We start from the raw sequence: 26,525 nt of genomic DNA, 5'->3' as shown, positions 1-26,525 counted from the left end.
TGAAAAATGGAAATAATTGTCCCTGCCTCACGAGGACCTTGTGAGAGTTAAAAACATAATTGTATGCATAGTGCTCATCACAATGCCTGGCTCAGAATAAATGCCCCCAAACTTTAGTGTTTATCAAGGTCAGTTTGCTTCGTGTTCTCTTTTGAGTGTTCCAAAAATGTTTCATTATATTTAGTTATAAACTTTTAATTAAGGAAAATTCAGTTGATTTGGAGAAAGACTTTAAGACAAACTGCTTATAAATTCCCTATAATGCCCAAGAGTAAAGAAAAGGACACCCATAGGATACAAAACAAGCTCATTGTTTAGGAAAGGCTGCAAATCTAATACTTGGTATACATGTAACAGCAGATATGCTTAAAATGCCAAGAAGACTGGGGGGGAAAGAATGGTACACTTGGGTTTATTACAAGAATTCTCAAGAAGGGGCTGACTTTTAGGTCAACTGGCCGTGAAACAAATTGAGTGCTCTTTCCCACCTGTCAGACAGTAAGAGGTGGGCTTCCCAGGTGGGGCTAGTGGTAAAGAACCCGCCTGCCAATGCAGGAGACGTAAAGGACACAGGTTCAATCCCTGGGTAGGGAAGATCCTCTGAAGGAGGGCATGGCAACCCACTCCAGTATTCTTACATGGAGAATCCTATAGACAGAGGAGCCTGGCGAACTACCGTCCATCGGATCGCAAAGAATCAGACACAACTGAAACCACTTAGCAAGCATGCATGCATGCAAACAGAGATGAGAGGCACCTACTGCCAGCTATGGCCCAGCCTGAAGAGCCTGGAATGCCAAGCCCAGTAGAGAGATATCTGAGGCCAGGAGGGGACCCAGCTTGTGCTCCAGAGGCTGAGCCTAAAGCCAGGCTTTTTGATCCCAGGCCAGCCTCTTCAACACTGCCCTGTTTGCAAACTTAAACTTCCATCTTTTCCCCAAATTGTTCCTCTCTCCCCAGCCCTTTCTCCAGGGAGACCACTATCACCATCTCCAGTGCTCTGTGACCCACTTCCCACACCCCACCAGCCCAGTTACAAATGGTGATTTTCTGTTTATTGCTCAAAAACAAAAATCCAGAAGCAAAGGTGGGGAAACTATGGGGAGGGGGCATGGCAGGAAAGGGGTAGGGATCTTATCCCAGCTCTCCGCTTCATCCCTTTTCCTCTGACCCTCCAAGGGTTAGAGGTTAGGCCGGGGCCAGAGCAACTGGGAAGGACAGAGCCTTCCTGGCCAAGGGAACAGCAGAGCTCTTGGGTATAGTCCCTGTGGGGTGCCCTGGGCTGGAGACGCCCCAGGAGTTGCAACCGGGACTGAGTTCCCCTCCCAGGGTCCAAAAGCAGGTAGAGTCAAGGGGGCAGGCCCCTTGTTTGGCAACTGAGAAGAGGAGGCTTTGGGCACAGGATGCTGGTTTATTTACTGTAGGGTCCCCAGGGCCATCAAAGCCCCCTTGTGGGACTAGGAGACTATTTACACAGCAGGGAGGAAGGAAGCCGGAGACCAGGTCCTGTGCTCCTTCCTGCCCAGAATGAGGAGAGGAAGGGCGTCCTGGATCCTGCAGCCTTTGTCTCGGTGTTCAGATGGATACTTCATACTCCCGTGTATCCTGGAAACAGAGAGATGGATCAGCTGCTGGAGTGGGATGGAGGTGGACAAGACAGCAAAATGGGAGGAGGTATCCACAAGGAAGGGGAAAGACTGTGTGATTTTTTGTTTGTAGTTTTTTGGCCACAGAGTGCAGGATCTTAGTTCCCCGACCAGGGATTGAACCCATGACCCCTGCATTAGACGTGTGGAGTTCCAGTTCACGCTGGAGCCAAATTCTCAGTCCTTTGGTACTAAACTTACCCTTGAAGTTCCCTTAAATTGCCCATTAATATAGAATGGTGTGGTCTCAGATGTAGATCAACACAGCCTGTTTTCTTCCAGCACAGGAGCAAATGGCTTTTCTTTGGTCGAATACCAAATAAATTAACTGATTTAAATACCCCTTGTATAAGAAAAATTTGCCTTTAAATAGCAAAACACACTGTCTATCAAATGATAGAGTCTTGATCACTGGGAGTTTGGCAGCCATGGGGTGTGAATGGGGCCAAATCTGGCCAATGGATATGTTTGGTTCACTCTACAGTATCTTAAAATCACATAAAAATTGAAATTTCTGGATCTTCTTGGACAACTGGAAGATCTGGCAATTGAGCCTAGGTTTCTGCCAGAGGATGAGATGGTTGGGTAGCATCACTGATTCAATGGACATGAACTTGGGCAAACTCCGGGAGATGGTGAAGGACAGGGAAGCCTGGCATGCTGCAGTCTGTGAGGTCACAGAGTCAGACATGACTTGGCAACTGAATAACAATTCCGCCACAAACTGGATGGAGTACAGGTTTTCCAATTAGCCACAGTCCCCACCACTCCCTATTGGCCCACTGACTTGCTTTGTTCACTGATATGGCCTTTGTAGGCAGCTGAGTTTGCAGTTCCCAAGACTGATGTTACAGAGACCTTGAGAGAAGCTAATAGGGTCCTGGGGGAGCAGAGGGATGGGGCACTCTAGGGTAGGGGAAAGGCTCACCCCAGCTTCATACAGTGGATTGCTGAAGTCTGACTCCACCGTGATGGGGCTGTAGGAATGGGAGCCCGAGAAGCCGAAGAGGGATTTTCCCTGTAGCCTGGGAAAGGAAGGAGATAGAGGGGCTTATCGAGAAGTGAGCCCCCAACCCCCCCCTCACCCAGGCTTCTGTGCCAGGCAGGCAGGACGTCTGCCCTGGCCAGCAGCTCCCCGAGTCGGGTACTTACTTGGTGTAGTATATGTAAACGCCACTGCCGAGGATGATGACTAAACCCAGGGGCAGCAGAATGGCCAAGGCGAGGTTCCCACCCTCCAGCTGCCGTGACGGGTCAGTGGTCTGGGTCACTAGAGAGAGGAGGAGAGGCCAGTGAGCTGGCACTGGGCCCACACTGGGCTCGCCCAGCCTCCTGCCCTGGGCCCTGAAACCCTGGGCCCTCACCCCGCCGGGGACCTGGCCTCCTGCCCCCGGCCTCTGCCTTGCCCTCCCAGCTAGGCCAGGCCTGGGTCTCCACTGTGCCCTCACTGACCTTCCAGTTTTCGGTTGTCCAGGAGCTCCTCAAAGGCCACTGCAGGGAGAGGAGGGGGAGGGGACGGGGTCTGAGCCAGGGAGGGAAGGAGGCTGCGGAGAGGGCCGGGAGCCCGGTGGGGCTGGGTTGGACAGCCTGGTTTCTCTGCCCTCTGCTCAACCTAAGCTTGGTCCTTCCCTCAGTGGGGGCAGGGCCTTGGTCCTCCTTCTCCAGAACCCTGGGGAGTCTAAACCTCCCAGGTCTGTAGAATTTGTCAAAAATAGGGAAACTGAGACCAGTCCAGAGGGCAAGGGACTGCCAAACCAAAGCCCCCGGTCCTACTTCCCTTAGGATGAGTCCATGACCTTGAACTTTCCCAGGGCTTGTGGAGCTACCTCTGAGGATGAGAGCCCATGGGAGGTGAACGGGGAACTCAGCAGGGTCTCGAATGTGCTACCTGACTTTCCCCATCCTGTCACATCCCAGACACTGCTATGCCCCTCTCTGCCCTGTCTGCCCAGGCACCTTTGCAGAGTGGAGGCTGGCTGGTCCACTGGGAGGGGTGGCCGGGCACACAGGTGATGGTGACCTCGCCGATGAGCTCAAAGCCCTCATAGCAGAAGAAGCGCAGAGACTCGCCCGCCTGGTAGTGATGCTTGTATAGTGTCTGGTAGCCGTTCTCGGGCACCCCAGGGTTCAGGCACGGCTCGTACTTCACTGTGGGGAAGAGGTCAGCCATGGGCCAGCTGCACTGTGAACAGGCCACCCAGCCACCTGTCCCAGCGTGTCCCCAGACTCACAGGCGCACTTGGGGACCCGGTCGCTCCACTTGGGCGTGCCCGTGTCCCGGCTGTAGCAGGTGAGCACGGCCGCCCCCTCCAGGCTGTACCCGGGCAGACAGCGGTATTGGACATGGGAGCCAACCGGGAAGCCGGCATCCGAGGTGGTGCGGTGCCCATTGGTGATCTCACCCGGGTCGGCACAAGTCATGACTGTTGGCAAGAGGGCAGAGTCAGGGGGAGCTGGGGCCTTCAAACATCACCTAGAAGCTGAGAGCTGGGGAAGCCCTGAGCTGTGGGCCATTTCTTCTGGGCAGACCACCCCCACCCCCACCACCTCCCACTCCTTCCTCAGGATGAAGAGAGCAGGAATTGGAAAAACTAAAAACACAATGCATTTTACATATTAGGTTTCCCAGTATTGTTGCCTGGAGAATTCCACGGACAGAGGAGCCTGGGGGGCTACTGTCCATGGGATCGCAGAGTCAGACATGACTGATTGGAGCTGACACTTTTCTTCCAGAAGACCAAGTGTGTGGGGCAACCTGGGCTCCCATCCTGGGGTGAAATTTGAAATAGTGAACCAGTCAGCCAGAGCAAACCAGCTAAATGCCCGCTATGTCAGCCCTGCCTGGCAGATCATCAGCAGAAGAGGGGCCCAGCCCTCCTACTTCCCTCATTCTCAGCCCAGTCTGCTCACTTATATTGCCTGCCTGGCCCCTGCAGGCATCTGTTCACACACATGCTACAGAAGAGTCCCAGGCAAAGCCATCTCTTATATACAGACCTGTGCAAGGCACCCTGCTAAATGTTTTACAAACACATTATCATATACCCTAATGAGGGGTCAAGGCCACTGTCATCTCCCTTGGGGCTCAAGGTTCAAGGCAGTCAAATGACTGGCCTATGGTCATTCAGTCAGGAAGAGGCAGAGCTGGAACTGTCCAGGGTCACAGCCATGGAGCACTGGGCTAAGTTTCCGAGACCTGGGTCTCAGCTCAGCTGAAGGCTCAGTGTGAGGCCTGGGGCGGGTCCCCTCCTTAACCTTGGGCAGCTGAGCCAGGCCCTATCCCCTCTGGGCCCCGCTCCCATCTCTTCCTGCCCCTGCCCCATCCTATCTGGTTTCCAGGTTAGACATCCTGTGAATCTTTCCAGGAAAGGGGACCTGTGTCAATGAGAAAGTTTTCCTGGTGTCCAGTCCAAATCTGGCTTCCTGAAACTTATCCTCATTGGTCCCACCATTCCTCCTAGGTTCCAGATGAAAGACCTACAGCCCCATATCCTGGTGACAGGCTACCCAAAATTTGGTGAAAGTGACAAGATGCCACCCCTCTTTTCAATTCTAAAAGATAAACATTCCCAGTTTCTTTAAATGTCGCCTCCTCTGTGAAATCTCCAGCCCTCTCCGTGAGGTAATGAACACCCCCTCTTCCCACAGCCCTTCTTCATACTTACAGCAGCTAGTACTTACTATTTACTATCACCAGGTACTAATGTGAAAAACTTTTCATTTGCTTTTCACAACACCCTATTCCTACTTCACAGATGAAAAAACTCAGAGATGTTAAGTACCTTGCCTGAAGTCACCCAGCACTTAGCACTGTAATATCTTAAGTATCTGTCCCTCTCCCAGACTGTGAGCTGTCTCCGGAGGTAGGGTTCCCAACCTCTCTGTACAACCCCAGCCGCAACCCAGCACGGCACTTTATTGACTGCATTAAAATTAACCAAGTTCTCTGACGAGCTTAGGCCCCAGCAAAGTGGCTCCCCGTAATGGGGACTGAGAGACTGGAGAAGGGCCTAAAACAAGAAAAGAGAAGATCGGGCGGGCCAGGTAAGGGGTGGAACTCAGACGGGGCAGAGGCGGGGTCAAGAGACTGTGGGGGCGCGGCCACGAAAAGATGAGGCGGGTCCCAGAGGCCCAGGGTCGTGACCCAGGACAGCGCAAGACGGAGGGATGTTGCCGTGGGAAGTTGAGACTGGGGACCAGAGAGGACAGTTTCGGGACACCGAGGAGCTGAGGAGTGGTATACCCAGGGGACATATGGTCAGGGCCTGAAGAAGATCTGGGCAAGACCTAGAGCGAAGGGGTGGAGCCCAGACAAAACAGGGGCGGGGAAACACAGGTGGGCAGGGGCGGGACCACGAGAGGGCGGGGCGGGGCCATGAGTGGCAGGGGCGGGGCCCGGGCTCACTCTTTTGGCAGGCGGGCGGCGCTGCGCTCCAGGACAGGTCCCATTGGCAGGTGAGAATGTCGGAGCCGAGCAGCTCATAACCAGGCTCGCATTGATAAGTAAGCACTGTGCCCCGGATCAGGTCCCCGTGGGAGGCCGTCCTCCAGCCCCACTCCGGAGGCGGCAGCTCGGGGCACGTGTCGTTCCTCGGGACTTCTGCAGGGGACAGACAGTTTGGAGGCTGTCCTGTGACTCAGGGCGCCCTTCCAGCTTTGGGGGCCTCTCCGACCTGCGGGACCTCTGACCATCTCGGGACCCTAGGCCTTCGTACCTTTGAAGTGCAACACGAAACCCTGGCCCAGGCCCGGGTTGGGGGGTCCGGGCGGTGCCTGGAACTGCAGCGTGAGGTCGGACCCAGAGGAGAGGAGGCGGCGGCGCGGTTGAGGCCCTCGCAGCTGGGCCAGGACTCGGGCACTGGGACCGTCCCCATCGAACAGCGTCAGCATATCCCCTTCGCGCACATTCAAGCTGCAGAGTGGGGATGGATTATGATCAGCCCCTCCCATCCAGTTCTGCCCAATCCTAGCTCGGTTCATTACTAACCTTACCTACTCTCCAGTAGCCTATCCCATGCCTCAGGTTTGGATCATTTATGGGCTTCTCTATGCTAGCTGCTCCAGGTTCCATTGGCTTCTCCTGATTTCTGCTTCCCAGTCCCCAACCCTGCTCACTGCTAACGCCGTCTACGCCCCAGTCCCTTCTCTATCACCAGGTGATGCTCAACTCCAAAAACCTGTGATTGGTCAGGTTCAACTCCAGCTCTGACCAACCACAGGCCACGATCATTACCACCCCGCCCAATTCTAGGCCCCGCCTCAGTACCTGCTTTTTGAGCTATGCCCACTCTAGTTTGGTCCAGGCACATGACCACGTGACATCAAATGAGCTCACTGGATTTTCCCCACACCTATACTCATCTTTTGTGCTGCTGCTGATGCAACAGATGCCTGGGTCCCCGGAAATCACTCCACAGGTAGCCTTGGAAACAAACAGTGAGACTCCAGGCCAGAGCTCCCTTTTCACAATAGCCCCTGAGGAAGGCTGCATTACCCCATTTGCTTCTCCAAGGTTGTCTAACCAATACATGATTTGTCCCTAGGTCTACTTGATGTCCCACACCCCCATCCTGAATCTTTATACACCTCTTTCATCTGAACATATATCCACCAAATCATGTGAAAAAGCTCGACAGCTGGGCTGAGAAAGCAGGGCAGTGCATTGTAATACCACACTTGGCTGAGCCCACACCCATCGCACCCTCTGTGGTACCCAAACGTACATCTCAACTTGGAGCAAGATGCGTTTTTCTTCCTGGACATGCAGACCCCACACACAGTCTTGGCCAGGGCTATAGCTTTGGGGCCAATCCGGAGAGAGGACCACACCAGCTGGCTCTGATAGTTCCCCTCCACACATGGCTAGGGGAGAAACGGTGTCAGATTCAGGATCCAGGTGGGCATGCAGTCTCCACCGCCATTCTCACCACTCCCAACTCTGTGCACTATACCTCCTCCCGGACTTCTGTTATCTATTACTCACCTGATTCTTGCCATGCTCAGTCCTGTTGTGTCCAATCCCCAGCCCCACTCTTAACTCACCCTGCCCACTCATCAGCCAATGCATCACCACCCAATCTCTGACTTAGCCCAACTCCAGCCCTAGCTCTTGAAGATATCTGTGTTATGATCCCCGAAATCTGTAACAAGCCCACCAACTACTTAGCTAAGAAAATTGAGCTGAGCCTCTGAAAAGGACAGGGATTGATCTGAGGCCTGAGTTTCCTAGGTTCTCCTTTCTGATGGCCTTCCTAGGTTCTCCAGCTCAGGAGGTAGCCTGTGGACTGAAGAAAGTCTAGGGCGGTGGAGGGCTCACCCTTGCAGGCTGGCTCCGTGTCATTCCAGTGGGGTTCTGTAGGATCCACACATTCAATGACATTGGGGGGGCCAGGGGGCTCCAGGGCATATCCTGGGAGGCACGAGAAGGTGGCCAGTGCCCCTGGGCGGTACTCAGGGTCCGTGGTGGTGACGTTGCCATGTGCCAGGAAGGGGGCAAAGCAGCGATCTTCCTCAAAGGCTAGAGAAGAGTCAGTCACAGGAAGGAAGTAAACATTAGGACAGGGACTTCCTAGCAGTCAGGTGGTTAAAACTCTGTGCTTCCAATGCAAGGGGTGCAGGCTCAATCCCTGGTCAGGGAACTAAGATCCCACATACCATGTAGCCAATAAATAAATACTTTTAAAAAATACGCACACACACATATAATAGGACAGGGCTTTAGGGATCTCAGACTGGGGAACTGGGCTGAATTCCAGTGTGGTTTGGCCCCCCAGTGGGTTATTTAAAATCGAATGCCCTTGGATTTAGCTTTCACACTCCAGTTTCCCCCAAACCTTAACATTCCTCATTAGTACATTTATGTTAGCTCCTTGGCCTCTAGACAGAGGCTGAGACCAGTCAAGTCGCAACCACTATTCTATAGATGAGGATACCAGACAAAAAGCCATTTGCCCCATGTCACAGGTTGGGCAGTGGCAGAACCAGACCTTCTTTTTTTTTTTTTTTTTTTAGAACCAGACCTTCTTAAGCCCAGATTCCTTGGTTCCCAGCCAGAGATGCTTGACTCTGGAAGCTGCAATGGACTGAGGGGGAAAGGGTGCCTTTGGAGACTTGGCTCATGTAGGTGTGCTCACTCCTCAAAAATAACAGTTGACTTCTGATCATCCCTGATAATCCATACTGTGGCTGGAGTCCAAAAGTGAGGCAAACACAAAAAGCTATTTATTTAACTTTGGGTTAAGGCAGTGAACATGAACATTTGTAGAGCATTTTAGTTTTTACCCATCTGATCATATCTTAGCTGCAAAGACTCAGGGAAGATTCAGGTGCCTGTGATACAGAAAGAGTCTGAAGCCCATGGAGTAGTAGCGACCCACAATTATGGAGGCAGGCCTCAGACCTAGAAATTCTCTTTGCATTCTCAGAATCTAATATGCAATTTATTTACCAGATACACTGTTCTATCTCACTGTTACTTAATCTGGTAAGGTGTGATGTCCAAATCTTATGCACCCATCAGGGCACAGTGCCAATTCCCTTTCTCCCTTGATTCATATCAGAAACCAGCCCCTTTCGTCTCTGTACATTTCACTTTCTTTGTCTCTTTCCTGCTACTGTTTGCATAAATCCTCCACTTGAGACACAGTGAAACTCTCTGTTTCTGAAACTCCCAGACATATCAGGCTTTTCTCTACTTCTCTACTGTTGCTCACACTGTTCTTTTATCTGAGACTCTCATTTCCAATCTTTGTCTTTTAAAATTCTCTCTATCCTGTAAGTCCTAGTTCAAATGACTCCTCCTATGATCACTGACTTCCTTGCTTCTACCTGTCTGGCATCTAGTCTTCCTCTTGTTAAGAGCACTCCTATTTTCATTTTGGGTCTCATGCCCTCTCCACTTCCAGTCCATGAGGTTCAGCTGGGGCCAACTAGGAATGGACGTGTGACGTGGGTCTGCCAATCATTATACCACCTGACAGTGACTGGCTCAGACACAGACATCTGACCTAAGCCAGGACAATAAAAGCCTTTCCTGGCATCTTTGCTGAAGCTCTTAGAAAAGTGGTATGCTTTCTCCCTTTCTGATGGAGTTACTAAAGCTGGGGGTATGCAAATCTGGAACTGCTAGGTACACAGACTGAGATTCTGCCTAAGAATGAAGCCAGCCAAGAGGAAAGAAAGGAGAGATGAAAGCAATTGATCTCTGGGCTGTGTACCTGAGACCAGCTATGGCCATACCTGAAGCTTAAGTAGAAAGGCACCTCAGGAAATTAGATGGAATCTTTGTCACTTGGGGATGGGGAGGCAAGTCAGTTTTTAGGAATCCAAACATGGAGATGAGCAGAGGTGGAATATGTGCTTGTGACCACGCCTGGGCATCAGGAAGAAGGGAAAGTGGGGGAGTTGGGGCCCCAGAGGGAAGTCTGTTACCTTCAAATCGGAGGCTTAGCAGCAGGGGATTGGCAGGTGTCTCTGAAAGCAGCTCCACATAGAGGGACTGGGCATCACTGATGAGACCCCGCTCCGGGACATCATCCATGTCCGAATCATAGATCACTGGTGAGAGGGGACTGCCCCCTGAGCGTACCATCAACCTGGGGTGGACAGAGGTGGTCAGGAGCTTGGCATCCTCTCCGAAGCTGCCTCACCTCTTGCCTGCTCTCCTAGCTTAATTTCATAGCTATTACTTTCAAACATTAACTATATGCCTTGGACTCTTCTAAGCCTGTACACATTTTATCTCATTGAATTCTCGCAAGAACCCTCAAGTCAGATAGTATTATTATCCCTCATTTTATCGATGAGAAAACTGAGGCACAGAAAGAGTAAGTAACCTGTCCAGCATCACATAGCAGCTAGTGACAGATCTGGAGTACCAGTTTATTAGATAAAGAGTGAGGATAATGATGATGATGGTAAACACATTTAGAGTGCTTACAGTGTGCTGGTCACCCCAAGAATTTTACATATTTTTAATTCATTTGTCCTCACAGAAACATTAAGAGGGAGCTACTATTATCTCCATTCTACAGATGATGAAAATGAGGCAGAGAGAGGTTAAGTGATTGTCTCAGTTTGCACAGCTATACTGCCTAAGAAAGGGGAAGGACTGACCTCCATTGGACATAGATCCCAACTGGGATGCCCCCAGTCTGCCTACCTCCCCATGGTAGCCTTCCTATTTCCTTGAAGTGGGAACCTCTGACCCAAGGCTCAGACCCTCACCGGTCATTGTCCTCATCCAGCGAGACTCTCTCGAAGTGCAGGTGCAGCCGGCGTCCCTCAGCTGCTTCAATGACCCAGCGGCAGGTGAGGTTGGGCCCTGCAGCTCCCCCAGGCTCAGGGGACACGATGCGGCCAAGAGTAGCATTGTGGATGGTGCCCCCACAGGATGCTGTGGGCAGAGGGGCAGCAGGTGAAGGTGACTTGCCCTTGTCCCATCTTCAGAGCTGTTGTGCCCACACATCTGCCTGGGCCCTGGCCTTGGGATGACCTCTGCCCTACGGGCTTACCCCAGGACTTCCCCATGCCACTACCCAGGTAAGGAACCAGCTCTGGAATAGAAAACCCCAGGATGGACACTCCCCAAATGTGGACACCTTGGGGTGGGGAGTTATGAGGGATTCCCCCCAAGTGACACTAGTGGGGAAAAAAAAAAACCCGCCTGCCAATGCAGGAGATTTAAGAGATGCAGCTTCAATCCCTTGGTGGGGAAGATCCCCTGGAGGAGGACATGGAAACCCACTCCAGTATTCTTGCCTGGAGAATCCCATGGACAGAGGAGCTGGGCAGGCTACAGTCGATAGGGAAGCAAAGTCAGATATGACTGAAGCAACTTAGCACACACGCACATGCACGTGCCCCCAAACTGAAGCTCTCGGATGGCAAATACTCAGGATAGGCCCCCAGGATGAAGGCTGTCCAGTATAGAGACCCTCCAGATACAGACCCCAAAAGTGATTTCCTCTAGGATGAGGGTTATCCAAAACAGGGAACTCCAGAATGGTGACTCCCCACATGGGAACCCTCCAGGAATTCCCAGGCAGTCCAGTGGTTAGGATTCCATGCTTCCACTGCTAGGGGCATGGGTTCAATCCCTAGTTGGGGACTAAGATCTGGGAACCCTCCAGGTGGATTTCTCCAGATGGAGACCCTCCAAGGATGGCGACGACAAGGATAGAGACCCTTAGGGTGAAGAGCTCCAGAGGGAGGCCCTAGGATAGGGACTCTTCCAGATAAAAAATCCCTTCAAAATGGGTACTCCCCAAAGATAGAGATCCCCAAAGACAGGTCCCTCCAGCGGGGCTCCTGGGACAGAAAGGAGCAGGAGACTCACCCAAACAGCTGGGGGGCTCACTGCTCCAGGCTGGCCGGGTGCCATTGAGGCAGATGAGGGTCTCCTCTCCCTGCAGCTGGTAGCCCGAATCACAGTGGAAGGTGGCAGTGCCTCCAGGGTGAAGGTCTGTCACACTCACGTCCCCGTGGGCTGGACGGGGAGGGAAGCCGCAGCTCAAGAGGTAAGCTGGATCAGGCAGAGAAAGAGAAGACCTCACTTTCCCAAGCCACCCTCTCTCACTGGCCCCAGCACTTCCTCCCCTCTTTCCACCCCCCACCCCCAGGGGCACACACTGGCTCCATGCTGGAGTCCTTACATGGACACATTTTCTCATGAGGAAGTAATTTCCACACCCCTGATGTCCCCTAATCTTTGTAATCTACCCCCTTGGGCCCCCATTTTATAGATGAGATGATAACCTGAGACTCAAAGAAGTTCTGGACCCTAGCTAGCACCCATTGGCTGTGTGACCTCAGGCAAATCAGTTGACCACTCTGAACCCCATCCAGTTCTAATAATAACACATGGTATTTGCAGAGCCCGCTCAGCTTCCAAAATGAGTTCACGCAGCACTTTTGCGGAGGAAGGCTGTGACCCACTTTCCACATGTAGAAATTGAGGCTCTGAGTTATTAAGTGGCTTGTATCATTTTCTCCCCTCCACACCCACAGACTTCCTTCCACTGAGGTGCACTGTGGTATTATATCCTCAGCTCTCATCCAAAGGAGTCACAATAAGCTCCTTTAGCAAGTATTTTGCCATTAAAGACTCCAACACTTAGTGCCCTCTGAGTAAGTCCTCCACAGAAAGTAAAGTGCTAGGGAAAGCTCTCTTTTCCCTAAGGAGCTGGTTTGTTGTCTTCTTTCCTGTCGCTAGAGCTCTGGAATCTCTCTTTTTGCACTGGCTGCTGGGAAGCTCAGAACCAGATGGAGCGAGACTTGCTCCCAGTAACAGTGGCTTTTCCATCCACATTTGTTTTTTTTCCAGTCATGCTGCTCAGCCTGTGGGATCCTAGTTCCCCAACTAGGGATTGAACCCAGGCCCTCAGCAGACACAGCACAGAGTCCTAACCACTAGACCACCAGGGAATTTCCACCCATATTCTTTTCTTTTTTTTTCTCCAAATTCAATAAGCATTACCTGGTGCCAATTTTTTTTGTTACTTACTCTATTTAATTTTATTGCTTGTGGTCTTTTTTTTAACACCTCCTAAAATTCTTGCAGCCATATGAGATAAAACAAATAAATACAAAGTGCATTGGTAATCAGTGATGGACTGTGAACTTGATCCTGACAGGGCTCTGTATGTCTGGTTAAGCAGAGCTCATCAAGAAAGGCTTCCTGGGGACTACCCTGGTGGTCCAGTGGTTAAGAATCCTTCGTGCAATTCAGGGGAAGCTGGTTCCATCCCTGGGCAGGGAACTAAGATCCTACATGCCACTGCAACTAGAGAGCCTGTGTACTGCAACAAAATATCCTGTGTGAGTCAGTGAAAATCACGTGTGCAGCAGCAACTAACACCTGACGCAGCCAAATAAATAAAATAAAATAAAGTGTAGTAATTTTTAAAAGCTGGCAGGGGTGCTTCCTGGAGGAAGTACCTCAAAGCTGGGTCTTATAGGAGGGGCAGGCTGTGGTCAGCAGAGGGTCCAGCTTGTCTAGGCATTTGCTTTTTCTGACCCTCCAGTCCCGAGTGATTCTGTTAGAGACCTAGTCTCTCCCGCAAGCATTTCCTTGGCTGGGTCTGAGGGCCAGAGGTGAAACAGACTAAAACCTTGCCTTCAGGAGTTCATAGTCTACTAAGATTGACACAAATACAACCTTGTAGATCATAGGATTTGGGCATTCCCTGGTGGTCCAGTGGTTAGTGATACTGAGCAGGACCCTGTGGGGCTTCTGAGCACAAAGCCTTTCTGTGTCCCCCATTTCTTTGGTTATAGGAAGCAACCTTCATTCAGTCTCTATGACATTCCCTGAGTTCTAATGGGCAGATTCAAGCAGCTATTAATTAGGGGAGGGAGGGGATGCTGAGACCAGGGAGAGTCAAGAGAAACAATAGTAGGACTTCCCTGGTGGCCCAGTGGCCAAGACTCTGATCTTCCAATGCAGGGGCCCGTGTTTGATCCCTAGTCAGGGAACTGGATCCCACATGTGGCAACAAAAATCCCTAGTGCTAGAAATATTAATAAAACCCAGAGCAGCCAAATAAATAAATATTTTCTTAAAAAAAGAGAAACAATAGTGCACCCATGGGACAAGGTCCTATTTCCCTATCAATGGATACACAGAACAAAATCTTTGAGCTATTTTGTAGCTACTGAAAACCCTTGCCAGGTGGGAGAAGCTAGCTAACAAAGATTAATGATGGTGTCCTGCCCACAAGTTTATAGACCCCAGACCACCTGGACCTGAAGGTTGATGATGCCGACTTCTACTGACCTCACCACCAACCCATCAGAAGAATATCCACGAGCTGATCATGCCCCCTTTGAACAATTACTACAAAACTTCTCATTATTTTCTCTAAGTTGGGATACATGGTTTTGAGGTCATTAGCCCCTTTGACCTGGCAAAGTCAGGTTTGGGCCCCTTTGCCTGGCAAAGTAACAAAGCTCTTCTTTTCTACATCACCCCAAACTCTGTTTCTGAGATTCGATTCAAGACTGGTGTACAGAGAAGCCGAGCTTTCAGCATCCTTAGGGCTTGGCAATTTCACTGCTGGGCCAGGGTTCAGTATTTGGTAGGGGATCCTGCAAGTCACACAGTGGCCAAAACAAACCCCCTCCCCCACCAAAAAAAAAACCCAGAACACTGTGATTTGAATAAACTTTAGCTTCTGTGATGGCTCCCTATGACCAACAGACTCAAGCCTGAAAACTTTAGATTGAAGGGGCTTGAAAGCCCCTTCCACAGCTGGGTCTAGCCCAGCCCATCCATCTTCAGTTCTCAGTACCCACGACCCATATGTCCTACACAAAATAGTTTTGTGGCTCTTTATGGTCCCAATTCCATGTATTTTTCACATAATTTCCTTTACCTGCAAGGCTCTCGTCTCACTTTTCCTCAACTTTCAAGGAATAAGTGAAGTACCACCTCTTCCAGGAAGTTTTCCTGACCCCCCACTCCCCTTTCCAATAAAGTTAGTTTTTTTTTGGTCTATACAGAATCCACATGCATAATTTTATCATCACATTAATGCCTGCCTATTGCCACTGTGAGACTGAACCAAACCATTTTTATTTTGTCTCCTAAAAACCTAGCCTTGCTGATCAATTGATGCCACCAAGAGTTAATGTGGGGCAGAGCAAAGAGCACTGAATTTAGAGATGGGCAGACCTAAGCTCCAATTCCAGCTGCACAACTTATTTGCCGTATGTCCTCGAACACATGACTTTGCCTCTTGGGCCTTTCATCTGTAGATGACAATAACAATTCTATCATTGAGGATTGGTCTTAAAGAAAATAAACACACCAAGCACCTGGAACCAGAAAGTCCTCAGAAAATGTTAGTTACTTGCCCCTCAGCCTTAGTTAATAAATGACTGGGGGTCAGGGACTTGGGGATCTGACTTCTGACTCTGCAGTGCATTTGCTAGTGGTCAAACCATGCTTGTAAGCTTTGAGGCTTTGCCTTCCTCTCAGAGACAGAGTTGACAATGGCCACCCCCAGGGCTGCTGTGAGAAGGGGAGGAAAGGAGAGTTGGTGAAAGGATTTTGTAAATGGGAACATTGGCTGGCCCTGGGGTGAGGGGTGATGGAGCCTTTGACCATCCAGAGAAGCTAATGGGGACCCTGTGGATCAGAAGGCCCAGTTAGTGGAGACTGGCAAGGGCTTAAACAGGGCCTCAGTCCCAAAGGGGCCAGGAGAAGCTGCAGAACAAAGAAGACTGAGGCAGGTCATGAAGGCACATTTACACAGTAGCCCTGCTTCCCCAGATGTTCCATTTAGCCTAACGAGTCCTATTTTCAATGCACTAGGGATGTGGCTGCTTAAAGGAGCCAGTGGGGAGCCGTTTTGCAATATCTGAGGCCTAGCCCTCAGCCCTGGGCCCTTGAGGCCTGCCTTTGCTCCCCAACAACCAGGCCCTGACCACCAACTACATGTACCCCGACTCACTGGTCTCTCTACAGGAAGGTTTGCTGACTCCACCTGACCCTGTGGGGCAGGTCCAGAAGAAAGATCGCAGGTCAGGGTGTGAAGAAGGGATATGGGTTGCCTGTGTCCTGGATAAAGTCACAAGGGATCCGGGGTCTGCAGAGCTCACAAGGGGGCACCAAAGCGATGAGATGACATGAAGGGACACAATTCCCTCTCTGTTTCTGAGCCAAGGAAGGGACTTTGGAGATGGCAGCAATGTCCAGAAAAGGATCATGGGCTGGGCCCTTGGCCTCATGCACGCATGTATGGTAGAACATGCACTTGCATTGTGGGAAGGTTTCCATACACACAGGCAAATATGGATGAACACGTGTGTGTAGGCTGTCTGTGGGCGGGTGCTGGAGAATGCAAGCATGCGCAAACACGTCCCCTTCTTTCCTGTCCACTCCCCCGGAAGTCAGCAGGATCTTTTTAGGTCACAAATCTGAGGCTGTCACTATCTTGCTTAAAATATTTCGAAGTGGCTCCTCCTCCCTTGTAAGGATAATATAGTCTGAGAACTCCTCACTGAAGCTGGTAAGGCCCTTTGTGATCCAAATCTGACCTACCTCCTAGTCTAGTCTTTTCGCCTACTTCCCCACCACTTTCTGGATTTTTCCTTTAATAGCAATAATCAACATTTTTGAGCCCTCTCTAGGCACCAGACACAGTTTTAAGCACTTGTATCAATTCATCTGATCTTCCCAATAATGTGATGAGGTAAGTATCATCATCCCCATTTTTTAGTTAAGATGATGCAGTCCAGAAAGGTTAAGTAACTCACCCCAGGTCACACAGGACAATTCTATATTCCATGCTGAGTGACCTCAACTCCTCTGGCAGGGGGCGGGGAGTGTCACAATTTTTTTTCTCCTCTCTGGGTCTTGGGATATGTTTTTTCATCCATCTAGACATCTGCCTTTCTCTTTCTGTCCCTCCCACCCTTTCCCTAGTTAACTCACTTCAGGTGTCAGCTTAGTCATCACCTCCTCCAAGGAGGTGTTCCTATACTCCTTACAGAGGAAATTTAGGCCCCTTTGACATTTTGCCCATAGTTCTTCCATCATAGGGATTGGGGTCCTTATCTCACTGGATTATAATCATCTTGATTATTTGCCCATCTCCCTACCTAGATTCTGAGTTTCTTTTTACATTTGGCTTGTTTAGTCCTCTCCCCAAGGATAACCCAGGGCCAGTATGAAGTGGGCTCTGGATAAAGATTTGTTGAGGGAATGGATGAACTGTCCCTTGGGTGGGTGCACACCCAGACACAGATCTGTGTGTGAGATAAGTGTGTATAGGTCTCCTCTGGGGCTTCCCTGGTGGCTCCTGGTAAAGAACCCTCCTGTCAATGCAGGAGATGTGGGTTTGACCCCAGCGTCGGGAAGATCCTCTGGAGGAGGAAATGGCAACCCACTTCAGTATTCTTGCCTGGAAAGTCCCATGGACAGAGGAGCCTGGCAGGCTACAGGCCATGGAGTCTCAAAAGAGTTAAACATGATTTAGCAACTAAACAATAAGAAGGTCTCCTCTGAGGATTCTGCCCCTTACCATCCTAGTCAATAGGAAAAGGCTTTGACATCACCCTGAGCTTAGCAGGCCTGTGAGATGTCCTCTGAGCCCAGTGTGGCCCCTGCCTTTCCACCAGGACCCGGAACTCCTCACCCTGATAGTGGATCCTGAAGCCAGCACCCCTGGGGACCCGTGGGCTCTGGAAGTGCAGGAGCAGCCGGTTGGTGGGACTCCGAAGGACCTGTCCTTCACCCAGCATGGAGGAGTTAGCCAGGAGTCGGGGGGCCAGACCTGGAGATCCCCCACCAGCCAGCACCAGAAGTTCCTCCTCCCGAGACAGGTTCAGCATCTGCACCTAAAGAAGCCAGATCCACACCCGCCAGGGCAAGTCAGCCAGGGTGGTAACCCCCTAAGCCCCCCACCCTTTTCCCGGTATGTAACATCACAGTGACACTGGCCAAGTTGTAGAACTCTAGGAGAGTTTGTGAGAGCCTCAGAAACCAGACTCATCAGAGAAAACAAGTCCTCTGGTTCTTAGGCCAAACCTACGCAAACCCCTTGGCCCAGAGGAAAGTGTTGGGAGGTTTCACAATAGGATGCTTAATGCAGTTACCTGGATCTCAATGCCGTAGCCAGGGTAGACATGGATACTGTACGTGCAGTCCAGGAGCCCCAAGGTGCGGCTGGCTGCGCTCCCTAAATCTGGGGATTCCACATGCCCTTCGCCTTCGGAGATGTTGTTATTACACAGAACTAAAGAGACAGAAGCGCTGGGACTGAGAATCTCTGCATTTGTGCCCTTCCAGCCAAGCAACTCTGGGGGTCCCCAACCATCCTTTCCCCTGCACCCTTCATTTCTTAAGCCAATGCTTACTCTCTCACTGGCGCCCAGAACTCCCTTCCCCAACTGTCACAATAGATAAAAACCTAGAACGGCGCTGGTACATAATAAGCATAGATCAGTGCCAGCCTTTATGATTACTCTTAAGCAGAAGACCCTCTCCTATCTGGATTCCTTCTTCCACACGTACGCAGCAGCCTCTCCCTTATCCACGCCCTGCTCTTCTCCCACATCCCCCTTCAATCGCCTCACCTGGGCTGGTCACTGTTGTGGTGACAGTTGTCGTGGTGATAATGGTGGTCGTGGTCTCCTCTTCTCCTCCCTCGGGCCCCAGGGGTGGGCCTGGGGAGGCGGGACCGGAAAGGGGCGGGGCTGTAGTTCCTGGGGGCGGGGTCAGCAGCTCTGGCGCGGTGGGGCCTGCCCCCCTACCCCCTTTAGGGGTTACGGCGGTTGTCAGAGGCCCTGTGCCCGGCTCAGTGGCCCGAGGCAGAAAGGGTGCTGCAAGAGTCTGGCCGACTGGAGGGGTTGCTAGTGTGGGGTCTGGATCAGATCCTGGGACAGGGCAAGGGAAGTCAGGGAACAGGAGGAGCAAATTGGTGGGCCTTGGTTGGGGAGCAGGGCTCAGGGAAACTGAGAGTTCCCCATTGAGACCAAAAGACTTCCCCCACAAGGCACAGATCCCCCACCTCTCCCTTCCCCACCCCAGCTTCCCACCGCCTCTCAAGCTTTCCACAGCCTGCCTGCCCTCCACCCTTTTTCTTCTGTCCAGGCCCTTCCACTCTGACAGTCTCATCGAGCATCTCTGTCTCTCCATTCAGATCTGGCTCCCTCTCCTGGTTACCCCTTTCTTTTTCCTCTTTTTCTTTTGCACTCTCTAGAACTCTTGGTCTCTTTTTAATATTCTTGCCCCTCTCTGATTTTATGATTCTAAATCTACTAATCCTTGCTCTTCTCTCTCTGTGTTTCTTTTCCGCTCTATCTCTGATTCTGGTTCTCTGAGTTTCCAGCTGTCTTTCTCTTTGATTGTCTGCTTTTCCATCTGGCTCTGTTTCTTGACCATTCTGGCTGTCTGTCTATGTCCAGTTTTGATTATCTCGAACCATCTCTCTGTCTCTCTCTGAATTTTACTGGCCTGGTTGCCCATCTCCCTGAGTTAATGTCCCTCCCTCTGCCTCTCAGCTTCTGCCACTCTGGGGGCCTCACCCGGCAGGTAGCCCATCTCTGGGCCCTTCCTCAGCAGGGCCCCATGGAGCAGCTCTGCCAAGGCCTCAGAGGCTACTGTGGGGGTCTCACTTCCAGGCTCCGGCAATGCCTCCTCCTCCTTCAGGGGCAGACCTAGGAGATGAAATCGTCTGAGCTCTTTCACTGCCCCACACGCCTTCCTTCTCCAGAAAGATCTTTTCCAGAGCTCTTCCTCCCCAGTCAGCTGGGCCAGCAGGAGCTCGGAGGGTCCCAGACTGGGCTGAGAGCCAAGACTGGAGGAGGGGCTCCCCGCTGCCCATCACACCCCTTAGCCCTTTCTTTCTCCCTTTCCCCCTAGGCCGTGTGGGCCCTCAGTAAGCACCTTGGACAGCGCCAGCAGGGCGGAGAAGCGGCAGGTTGCTACCTTCATTTTTCCCTCAGAGGTGCTCCCCGCAACCCCGGGGCTCTGCGGAGGGTCTGGCAGCTTCTCCCAGTCCTTGCTTCTGCAGTGCTTAGCTTTCTCTCTGGGTTTCTGTCTGCAGTGTGGTTCTCTCTCTCCGCGCAACACCCACCCCCCCCCCCCCATTCTCTGCAGTCTCTGCCCCCTTCACTGGAGTCTGGCTGGAGGGTCAGAGTGGGGGAGTAAATATCTGGCACTGCCTCTATTCATCTGTCTTTGTCCATACGTCCAAGAATGTTTGTGTGTGCAGTGCCTGGCATCTCTCCCATCACCTCCATCTCCCACCCAGGTACCCTGCCGGCTTCTGCCGCCTCCGCAGACAGCCCCCACACCCGCAACTTCCCCAGCCCTTCTTCCTGGATTTAACCCCTGAAACGCCGCTCCCCCCATTCGTTTCCCAACTCCTCAATATATGGGGTTAGGGGCTCCAGGTGCAAGCCAGAAAGCCCTGGCTTGCCCCCCTACTACGTCCGTCAGCTGTGCCCCTCCCCTCCCCCAGGAGCTCAGAAGACGCAGGATGTTCTGAGAAAGAAAGGTCTATAGAACCGCCCCCCGCCGCAAGGGGGACCTTCCCGGGGGCCCACCGCCAAGCACCCATGTCCTTACCCTGAATCCAGGGACAGCTCAGCAGAAATAGGAACAGCAGCTGGGGAGGCGGCGGATGCTGGGCCCTGGGAGTCCCCATGGCGACTCACACCAATTTCTCTCCTCTGCGACTCTCCTAAATAATCTAGTTGTCACCTTTCCTCCGTCTCCTTTTATCTTTCTTGTTAATTTTTACCCCCTACTAGCAGTGAGTAAGGGAGAAAATTTTTCTGCCCTTTGGGATGGAGAGGCAGAACTAGGTAGGGGGTCGCCTGGAGCCCACCCCTCTTTGCCCAATCTCTTCTGTCCTCTGCTGTCGAGTGTGTGGGAGAGGGGGCGCGGCTCCGGCTGCAGGGGGTGGGGCCGAGGAGGGCGAAGGAGCCGGGTCGCCTGGGTTACCCTCTGGCTCAGGCGCCTGGGTACCCCGGGTTGGCTGGATTCTAAGCTGGGGGAGTGGGTCGAGGCAAAACAGGTCCCGGGAACCTAGGGTGGGGCCGAAAATAGGGAGGGTCCCTACTGTGCTCTAGTGGGGCTTGGTGGGGAGGGGAGGAGAGGGGTTTGCAGAACCTGGAGAGCTGAGGCTCGGGCACTGGAGCTGCGGGAGGGAGAAGCTGAGAAAGGTGTCGAGCCCACGTCAGATCCTGGGGACGGGCGAAGGGAGGGGCCTGGGATTTATTTGGGGGCTGTGGGGGGAGGGAGGAGGAGGAAGTGCAGATGGAGGAAGGAGGGACCACATGAGCCAGGGTCGTAATCCTCACTCCCGCGGCCCCTAGGGGAAGCGAAGGAAACTCTGGTCCCGGCAGTAATTATACTCCCTCCCCCAACCATTCCAGCACATTTGAAAGCTGAATCTTCTCTTCCTTGGGTGCCCAGGGGGGCAGCGTAGCTGGATTCGCGCTTGCTCAGCCTCCCAGTATGCCCCCAGCTTACTTCCAGACCCTTTCAGAGGAGTTCATGTGGAATGAGCTTTCCCTTCCTTCAGAAGAATGACAGATTCCTACGTTTGTGGGAAGTCTAAGGGGTGACAGGGTGGGACCTGGGGAGGGGAGACCCCCGCTTCTAACGTACAACAGGACCCCAGCCAGCTGCCTGGCGGCTTCAACTTTGATTTTTTTTTTTTTTTTTTTTTTTTTCTCCTGATCTCCTCACACGAGGCCTCCGGAGCGCCCTTTTCAGCACCACCAGAAAGGACAGCTCTTCTCGGCCCCGCCCGAACTGGCCTGGCCCGCGGCGCGGCGGCCGATTGGCTGCGGCCACCTTCAGTATCAATCTGGCTCCCGCCGGGGGCTGGCTCTCGGAAAGGCGAAGGGGGAGGTGGAGTCACAGGCTGACTGGTCTGGGGATCGGCTGACCCACCGACAGGCCGCAGCAACCCTGTCCGCAATCCGCGAGCGCCGGCCTTGTCGATCAGTCCTCGTCCTCGCCCCGCCCCTTAGCTTGCCACACCCCTCTCAGGCCCCGCCCTTTCTTTTCGCATTGCAGGGCGCTGGAGGTTGGCGCTGTGCCCCCGGCGCCCCACGTGGCGCCCCGTAGGGGCCGGGGGAGGCAAATCCGGAGACGGACCCCCCCCCCAGCCCCCCGACCCCAACCTGGCTGAGTTGCGGTGGCCACTGGGCGAGGGCGGGGGTCGCCAAGCTGAGAGGATTGTGGGGAGGGGTGACGTCAGGGTGAGTGGGAGCCAAGAAAGGAGCGAGTAGGAGAGAGGTGGGGAGGGGGTAGCGGGAGAGAGAGAGAAGCCGTGGGTCGGGTGGAATGAGAAGCGAGGGCAGGCAGGAGAGAAAGGGGAGGAAGGAGACAGAAGTCGCTGCAGAGGACGGCTGATTGCGTTCCCTTCCCGGGCCTGCGGGTCCAAGTGGGGTAGGAAGTGCTGTCTGGGGAAGCTGGAAGGAAAGCGGGCAGGGGAGGAAAAGAGAGCGAAAAGAGGTGGGGTGGGAGCGGTGGTGGAGGAGGAGAGAAGAAAGGAGAAGGGGAGAAAGGAGAGACTGACCGGAGAGAGGAAACTGCCGGAAGGAGAAAGAAGAGGAGGAAAGACGCAAAATAGAAAGAGGAGACAGTTGGAAGGAGAAAGAAGTAGAGAAGAGACAGAGAGGTAGAAGGAGAGAAAAGAAGGGTTAGAGGTACATGAAGGGAGGGAGAAAGGAGGAGGTACAAGGTGTCAAAAGGACCTCAGAAGGAGAGAGAATCAAGAGTAGGAATGTGGCGAGGAAATAGCGCAGGAGGTAACCAGGGAGCAGCCATGGAGGGAACCGGTGGAGAACTGGGGGAACAGCGGAATTGGGGTCTGGAGGATGCCCCAGGCCTCTTGGCCAGGGCCTCCCTGCCCATCATGCCGGCATGGCCATTGCCTCTGGCCTCTTCTGCTCTAACCCTGCTCCTTGGAGCCCTCACTTCCCTTTTTCTCTGGTATTGCTACCGCCTGGGCTCTCAAGACATGCAGGCCCTGGGGGCTGGAAGTCGGGCTGGGGCTGTCGGTGGTAGACCTGGAGGGTGCTCTGAAGCCAGCAGGCCAAGTTCAGGCTGCTCTGGAGAGTCCGGAGAAGGACCCAGGACGGAAGGCCTAGTGAGCCGTCGCCTTCGGGCCTATGCCAGGCGCTACTCTTGGGCAGGGATGGGTAGGGTGAGGCGGGCAGCTCAGGGTGGCCCCAGCCCAGGGGGAGGGCCAGGGGTCTTGGGCATCCAGCGCCCAGGCCTGCTTTTCCTGCCAGACCTGCCCTCTGCCCCCTTTGTTCCCCGGGAGGCCCAGCGGCATGATGTGGAGCTCCTGGAGAGCAGCTTCCCTGCTATCCTACGGGACTTTGGGGCTGTGAGTTGGGACTTCTCAGGGACGACTCCTCTGCCTCGGGGCTGGTCCCCACCCCTAGCCCCTGGGTGCTACCAGCTCCTGCTATACCAAGCAGGCCGCTGCCAACCCAGCAACTGCCGCCGGTGCCCGGGGGCCTATCGGGCACTGAGGGGGCTGCGAAGCTTTATGAGTGCCAACACCTTTGGCAATGCTGGCTTCTCCGTCCTCCTGCCCGGCGCCCGGCTCGAGGGCCGCTGTGGGCCCACCAATGCCCGCGTCAGATGTCATCTGGGTAAGTGGATGCTGCTTCCAGACCACCTCCTTGCCTCCATGATTTCCGCTCCAGACTCTCTTCTCTGCCATCATAGCTTTCTACACTGTGATTCTGATCGTGCCTTTCTTCTCAGAAATCTTTCATGACTCCCTATTGCCCACAGCAGCATTTCCTGAGCTTCAGTGATCAGAAAGCCATCTTCACAAGGTTCCCACAGTCATTTGCCACCTGTCCTGTTTCTTCATATTGACTCCCCTTCATGTTTTGTTTACTTATTAGAAGGCATCTTTATACAACAATGATGATCAGTATTACTTGCCCTAAATAGAAGTTATTCATAAGACAAGTTTAAACTTTAAAAAAAAAAAAAAAAAAGGTTGAAAACTTCTAGCAAAATATTCTAGTCTGAGACTGAAGCCTACATTCTCCTCCTTTAAAAAGGAGCAATGTTGGGAATTCCCCGGCAGTCTAGTGGTTGTAAACGTTGCTAAGTTGTGTCCAATTCTTTTGCGACCTCAAGGACGGTAGCCTGCCAGGCTCTTCTGTCAATGGGATTTCCCAGGTAAGAATACTGGAGTGGGTTGCCATTTCCTTCTCCAGGGAATCTTTCCAACTCAGGGGTAGAACCCACAACTCCTGCATTGGCAGGCAGAATCTTTACCACTGAGTCACCAGGGACTTTGTGTTTTCACTGCTGAGGGCCTGGGTTCGATCCCTAGTCAAGGAACTAAGATTCCACAAGCCACATGGTGCAGCCCAAAATAAAAAAATGAAAAGCAGCAATGTTAGTATGAAGTTATGGTAGCATCAAACTGAGATTTCAATGTTTTATAGGTTGAAAGAAAACAAGGAGAAAAAAACTCCCCTCATTTTCTGATTGATGTTATTTAATGCCATGACCTTGTTTTGCCTACAGTCATCTCCTGTGCTACCAGTTCAATGTGTTCTATACTTTAAAGCACACTGACTTTGAAGAGACCTGGATCAAGTTCAGCTCCTTTCTCTCCTCTTCTCCCACCTGTTCCCTTCTTCCCCTTCCCTTCCACCATGCCCGAAACTATGAAGGCTTTCTGGCTGGTCCTGGCAGATGCCACGTGCACGCTCTTAACCTAGGATGTCTTTCCACCTTTCACCTCCTGGAAAACTCCTAATTAGCCTTCACAACTCACACTTTCAAATGTCACACCTCCTCTGGGATGTCTTCCTATTCCCCATTATTTGAGTTGGCTCCTCAGTTTTCTGCACCCCACTGTGTGGCCCTCGGCAGGATGGAGCCCTTTGCTTCATACTTTTTGGGGAGAGAGGACCTAACACAGAGAGGGTTCTTGAGTTAAACTGACAGAAGCCCAGAAAGGGAGGCTTGTTCCTTTAGGAAGCTTTCCCTTTTCTCTGAAACAGAACAGATTGAGCTTTGCACTGTGTTTCCTGTCTCTTAGCATTTCCTCTCATCCACTACCGTATTGTAATTTTACAAGGGTCACCTTCCAGAGAGCTAGGGAACACCATTTGTTGTGTTGCCCAGTTGCTAAGTCATGTCTGACTCTTTGCCACCCCACGGACTGCAGCCTGCCAGGCTCCCCTGTCTTTCACTATCTCACTATTTGAGTTTGCTCAAATTCATGTCCATTGAGCCGGTAATGCTATCTAACCATCTCATCCTCTGCCACCCCCTTCTCCTTTTGCCTTTAATCTTTCCCAGCATCAGGGTCTTTTCCAGTGAGTCAGCTCTTTGCATCAGGTGGTCATAAAACCATAGAACCTGGCATGTAAGATTCTCAGATTCTGCTTTTTTACTTAAGGGGGTGGGCCTCTTCAACGGAGGCAGGAATTTGGAGGTCTGCACCTCTTTCTACAGGCCTGAAGATTCCCCCTGGTTGTGAGCTGGTGGTCGGGGGCGAGCCCCAGTGCTGGGCTGAGGGACACTGTCTCCTGGTGGATGACTCCTTCCTACACACAGTGGCTCATAATGGTAATGGGGCTCCCATTCTGCCAGAAGGGATAAGGGACTGAAGAGTGAATGGGATTAGACTATAGAGGCTGCAGAATTGTACCCAGCTGGCTTCCTGTCCTACACCACTATTTCCCAGTTGCATGACCTTGAACAAGTCACATGACTTCTCCAATCACCTGGAAAATGGGGCAACCCCCTTCTTTGTCAGGTGACTGTAAGGATTAAATAAGTTAATGTAGGTGCACAGCCAAGTGGTTCGTGGCACCAGAACCTCGACCTGGACCACCTGGGTTCCTGTTCTCTCTCTGGCACTTACTAGCAGTGTGACGTCAGGCAAGTTACTTAACCTCTGTGTCTCAGTTACTTTGTATAAAATGGGAATGCTTATGGTACTATCCCCTAGTTTGTTTTGATGATTAAGAGCTAATAGAACAGTGTCTGGCACGTGTTTGCGTAGTGTCTGCCTTTCTGAGTATGTGGTCAGTGCTCTGGCCTGTAAGTACTTAATGTCAGCTGCTCTCCACCCCCATGTGCCCTAGGCTCTCCCGAAGATGGGCCTCGAGTGGTCTTCATCGTGGACCTCTGGCATCCCAACGTGGCTGGGGCCGAACGCCAGGCCCTCGACTTTGTCTTCGCACCAGACCCTTGAAGAAAGATGCTCCTTTCAGACATCCGGGCTGGAGAGAGGCTGCACTCAGGGATGGCTAGAGTGGTAGCTAGGACCGCCTCTCCACTGCAGGGGGTGGGGTGGGGCTGAGGGTGGGAACTGGCCAGCAACACTGAAATATAGATTTTAAACCCTCTCCTGACTACTTTCT

General features: G+C 52.4%; 2 protein-coding genes across 4 annotated transcripts; one reads left to right on the top strand and one right to left on the bottom strand.

Moving 5' to 3' along the window:
• Nucleotides 1-1,033: 1,033 nt before the first annotated feature.
• On the bottom strand, nt 1,034-21,749 carry SEZ6L2 (seizure related 6 homolog like 2). Of its 3 annotated transcripts, none has more exons than XM_020884640.2 (18): nt 20,722-21,749; nt 19,677-19,808; nt 18,726-19,025; nt 18,246-18,385; nt 17,786-17,987; nt 11,983-12,168; nt 10,872-11,040; nt 10,077-10,240; nt 7,963-8,163; nt 7,370-7,508; nt 6,362-6,558; nt 6,052-6,246; nt 3,878-4,069; nt 3,603-3,794; nt 3,099-3,137; nt 2,799-2,916; nt 2,575-2,696; nt 1,034-1,605 (listed from the first exon to the last, which is right to left on the bottom strand). In XM_020884640.2, exons 1-17 carry the CDS (start codon nt 20,798-20,800, stop codon nt 2,582-2,584), a joined length of 2,760 nt encoding a protein of 919 aa, XP_020740299.2. In that variant the 5' UTR covers nt 20,801-21,749; the 3' UTR covers nt 1,034-1,605; nt 2,575-2,581. The 3 variants fall into 3 exon arrangements, with proteins under 3 accessions (XP_020740299.2, XP_020740298.2, XP_020740300.2); XM_020884639.2 differs by having other exon boundaries at nt 2,575-2,671; nt 20,722-21,740; XM_020884641.2 differs by lacking the exon at nt 3,099-3,137 and having other exon boundaries at nt 2,575-2,671; nt 20,722-21,507.
• Nucleotides 21,750-22,157: 408 nt separating this feature from the next.
• ASPHD1 (aspartate beta-hydroxylase domain containing 1) lies at nt 22,158-26,510 on the top strand. The gene is made up of 3 exons (XM_020884622.2): nt 22,158-23,774; nt 25,612-25,725; nt 26,247-26,510. The coding sequence occupies exons 1-3, from the start codon at nt 22,895-22,897 to the stop codon at nt 26,354-26,356; spliced, it is 1,104 nt and encodes a 367-aa protein (XP_020740281.1). The 5' UTR covers nt 22,158-22,894; the 3' UTR covers nt 26,357-26,510.
• The last annotated feature ends 15 nt before the right edge of the window (nt 26,511-26,525 follow it).

This window comes from Odocoileus virginianus, chromosome 33 (genome assembly GCF_023699985.2).
Source record: "Odocoileus virginianus isolate 20LAN1187 ecotype Illinois chromosome 33, Ovbor_1.2, whole genome shotgun sequence".
NCBI lineage: Eukaryota > Metazoa > Chordata > Mammalia > Artiodactyla > Cervidae > Odocoileus > Odocoileus virginianus.
The sequence above is the reverse complement of the archived record's forward strand: the minus strand, read 5'-3'. Positions and strand labels throughout refer to the sequence as shown.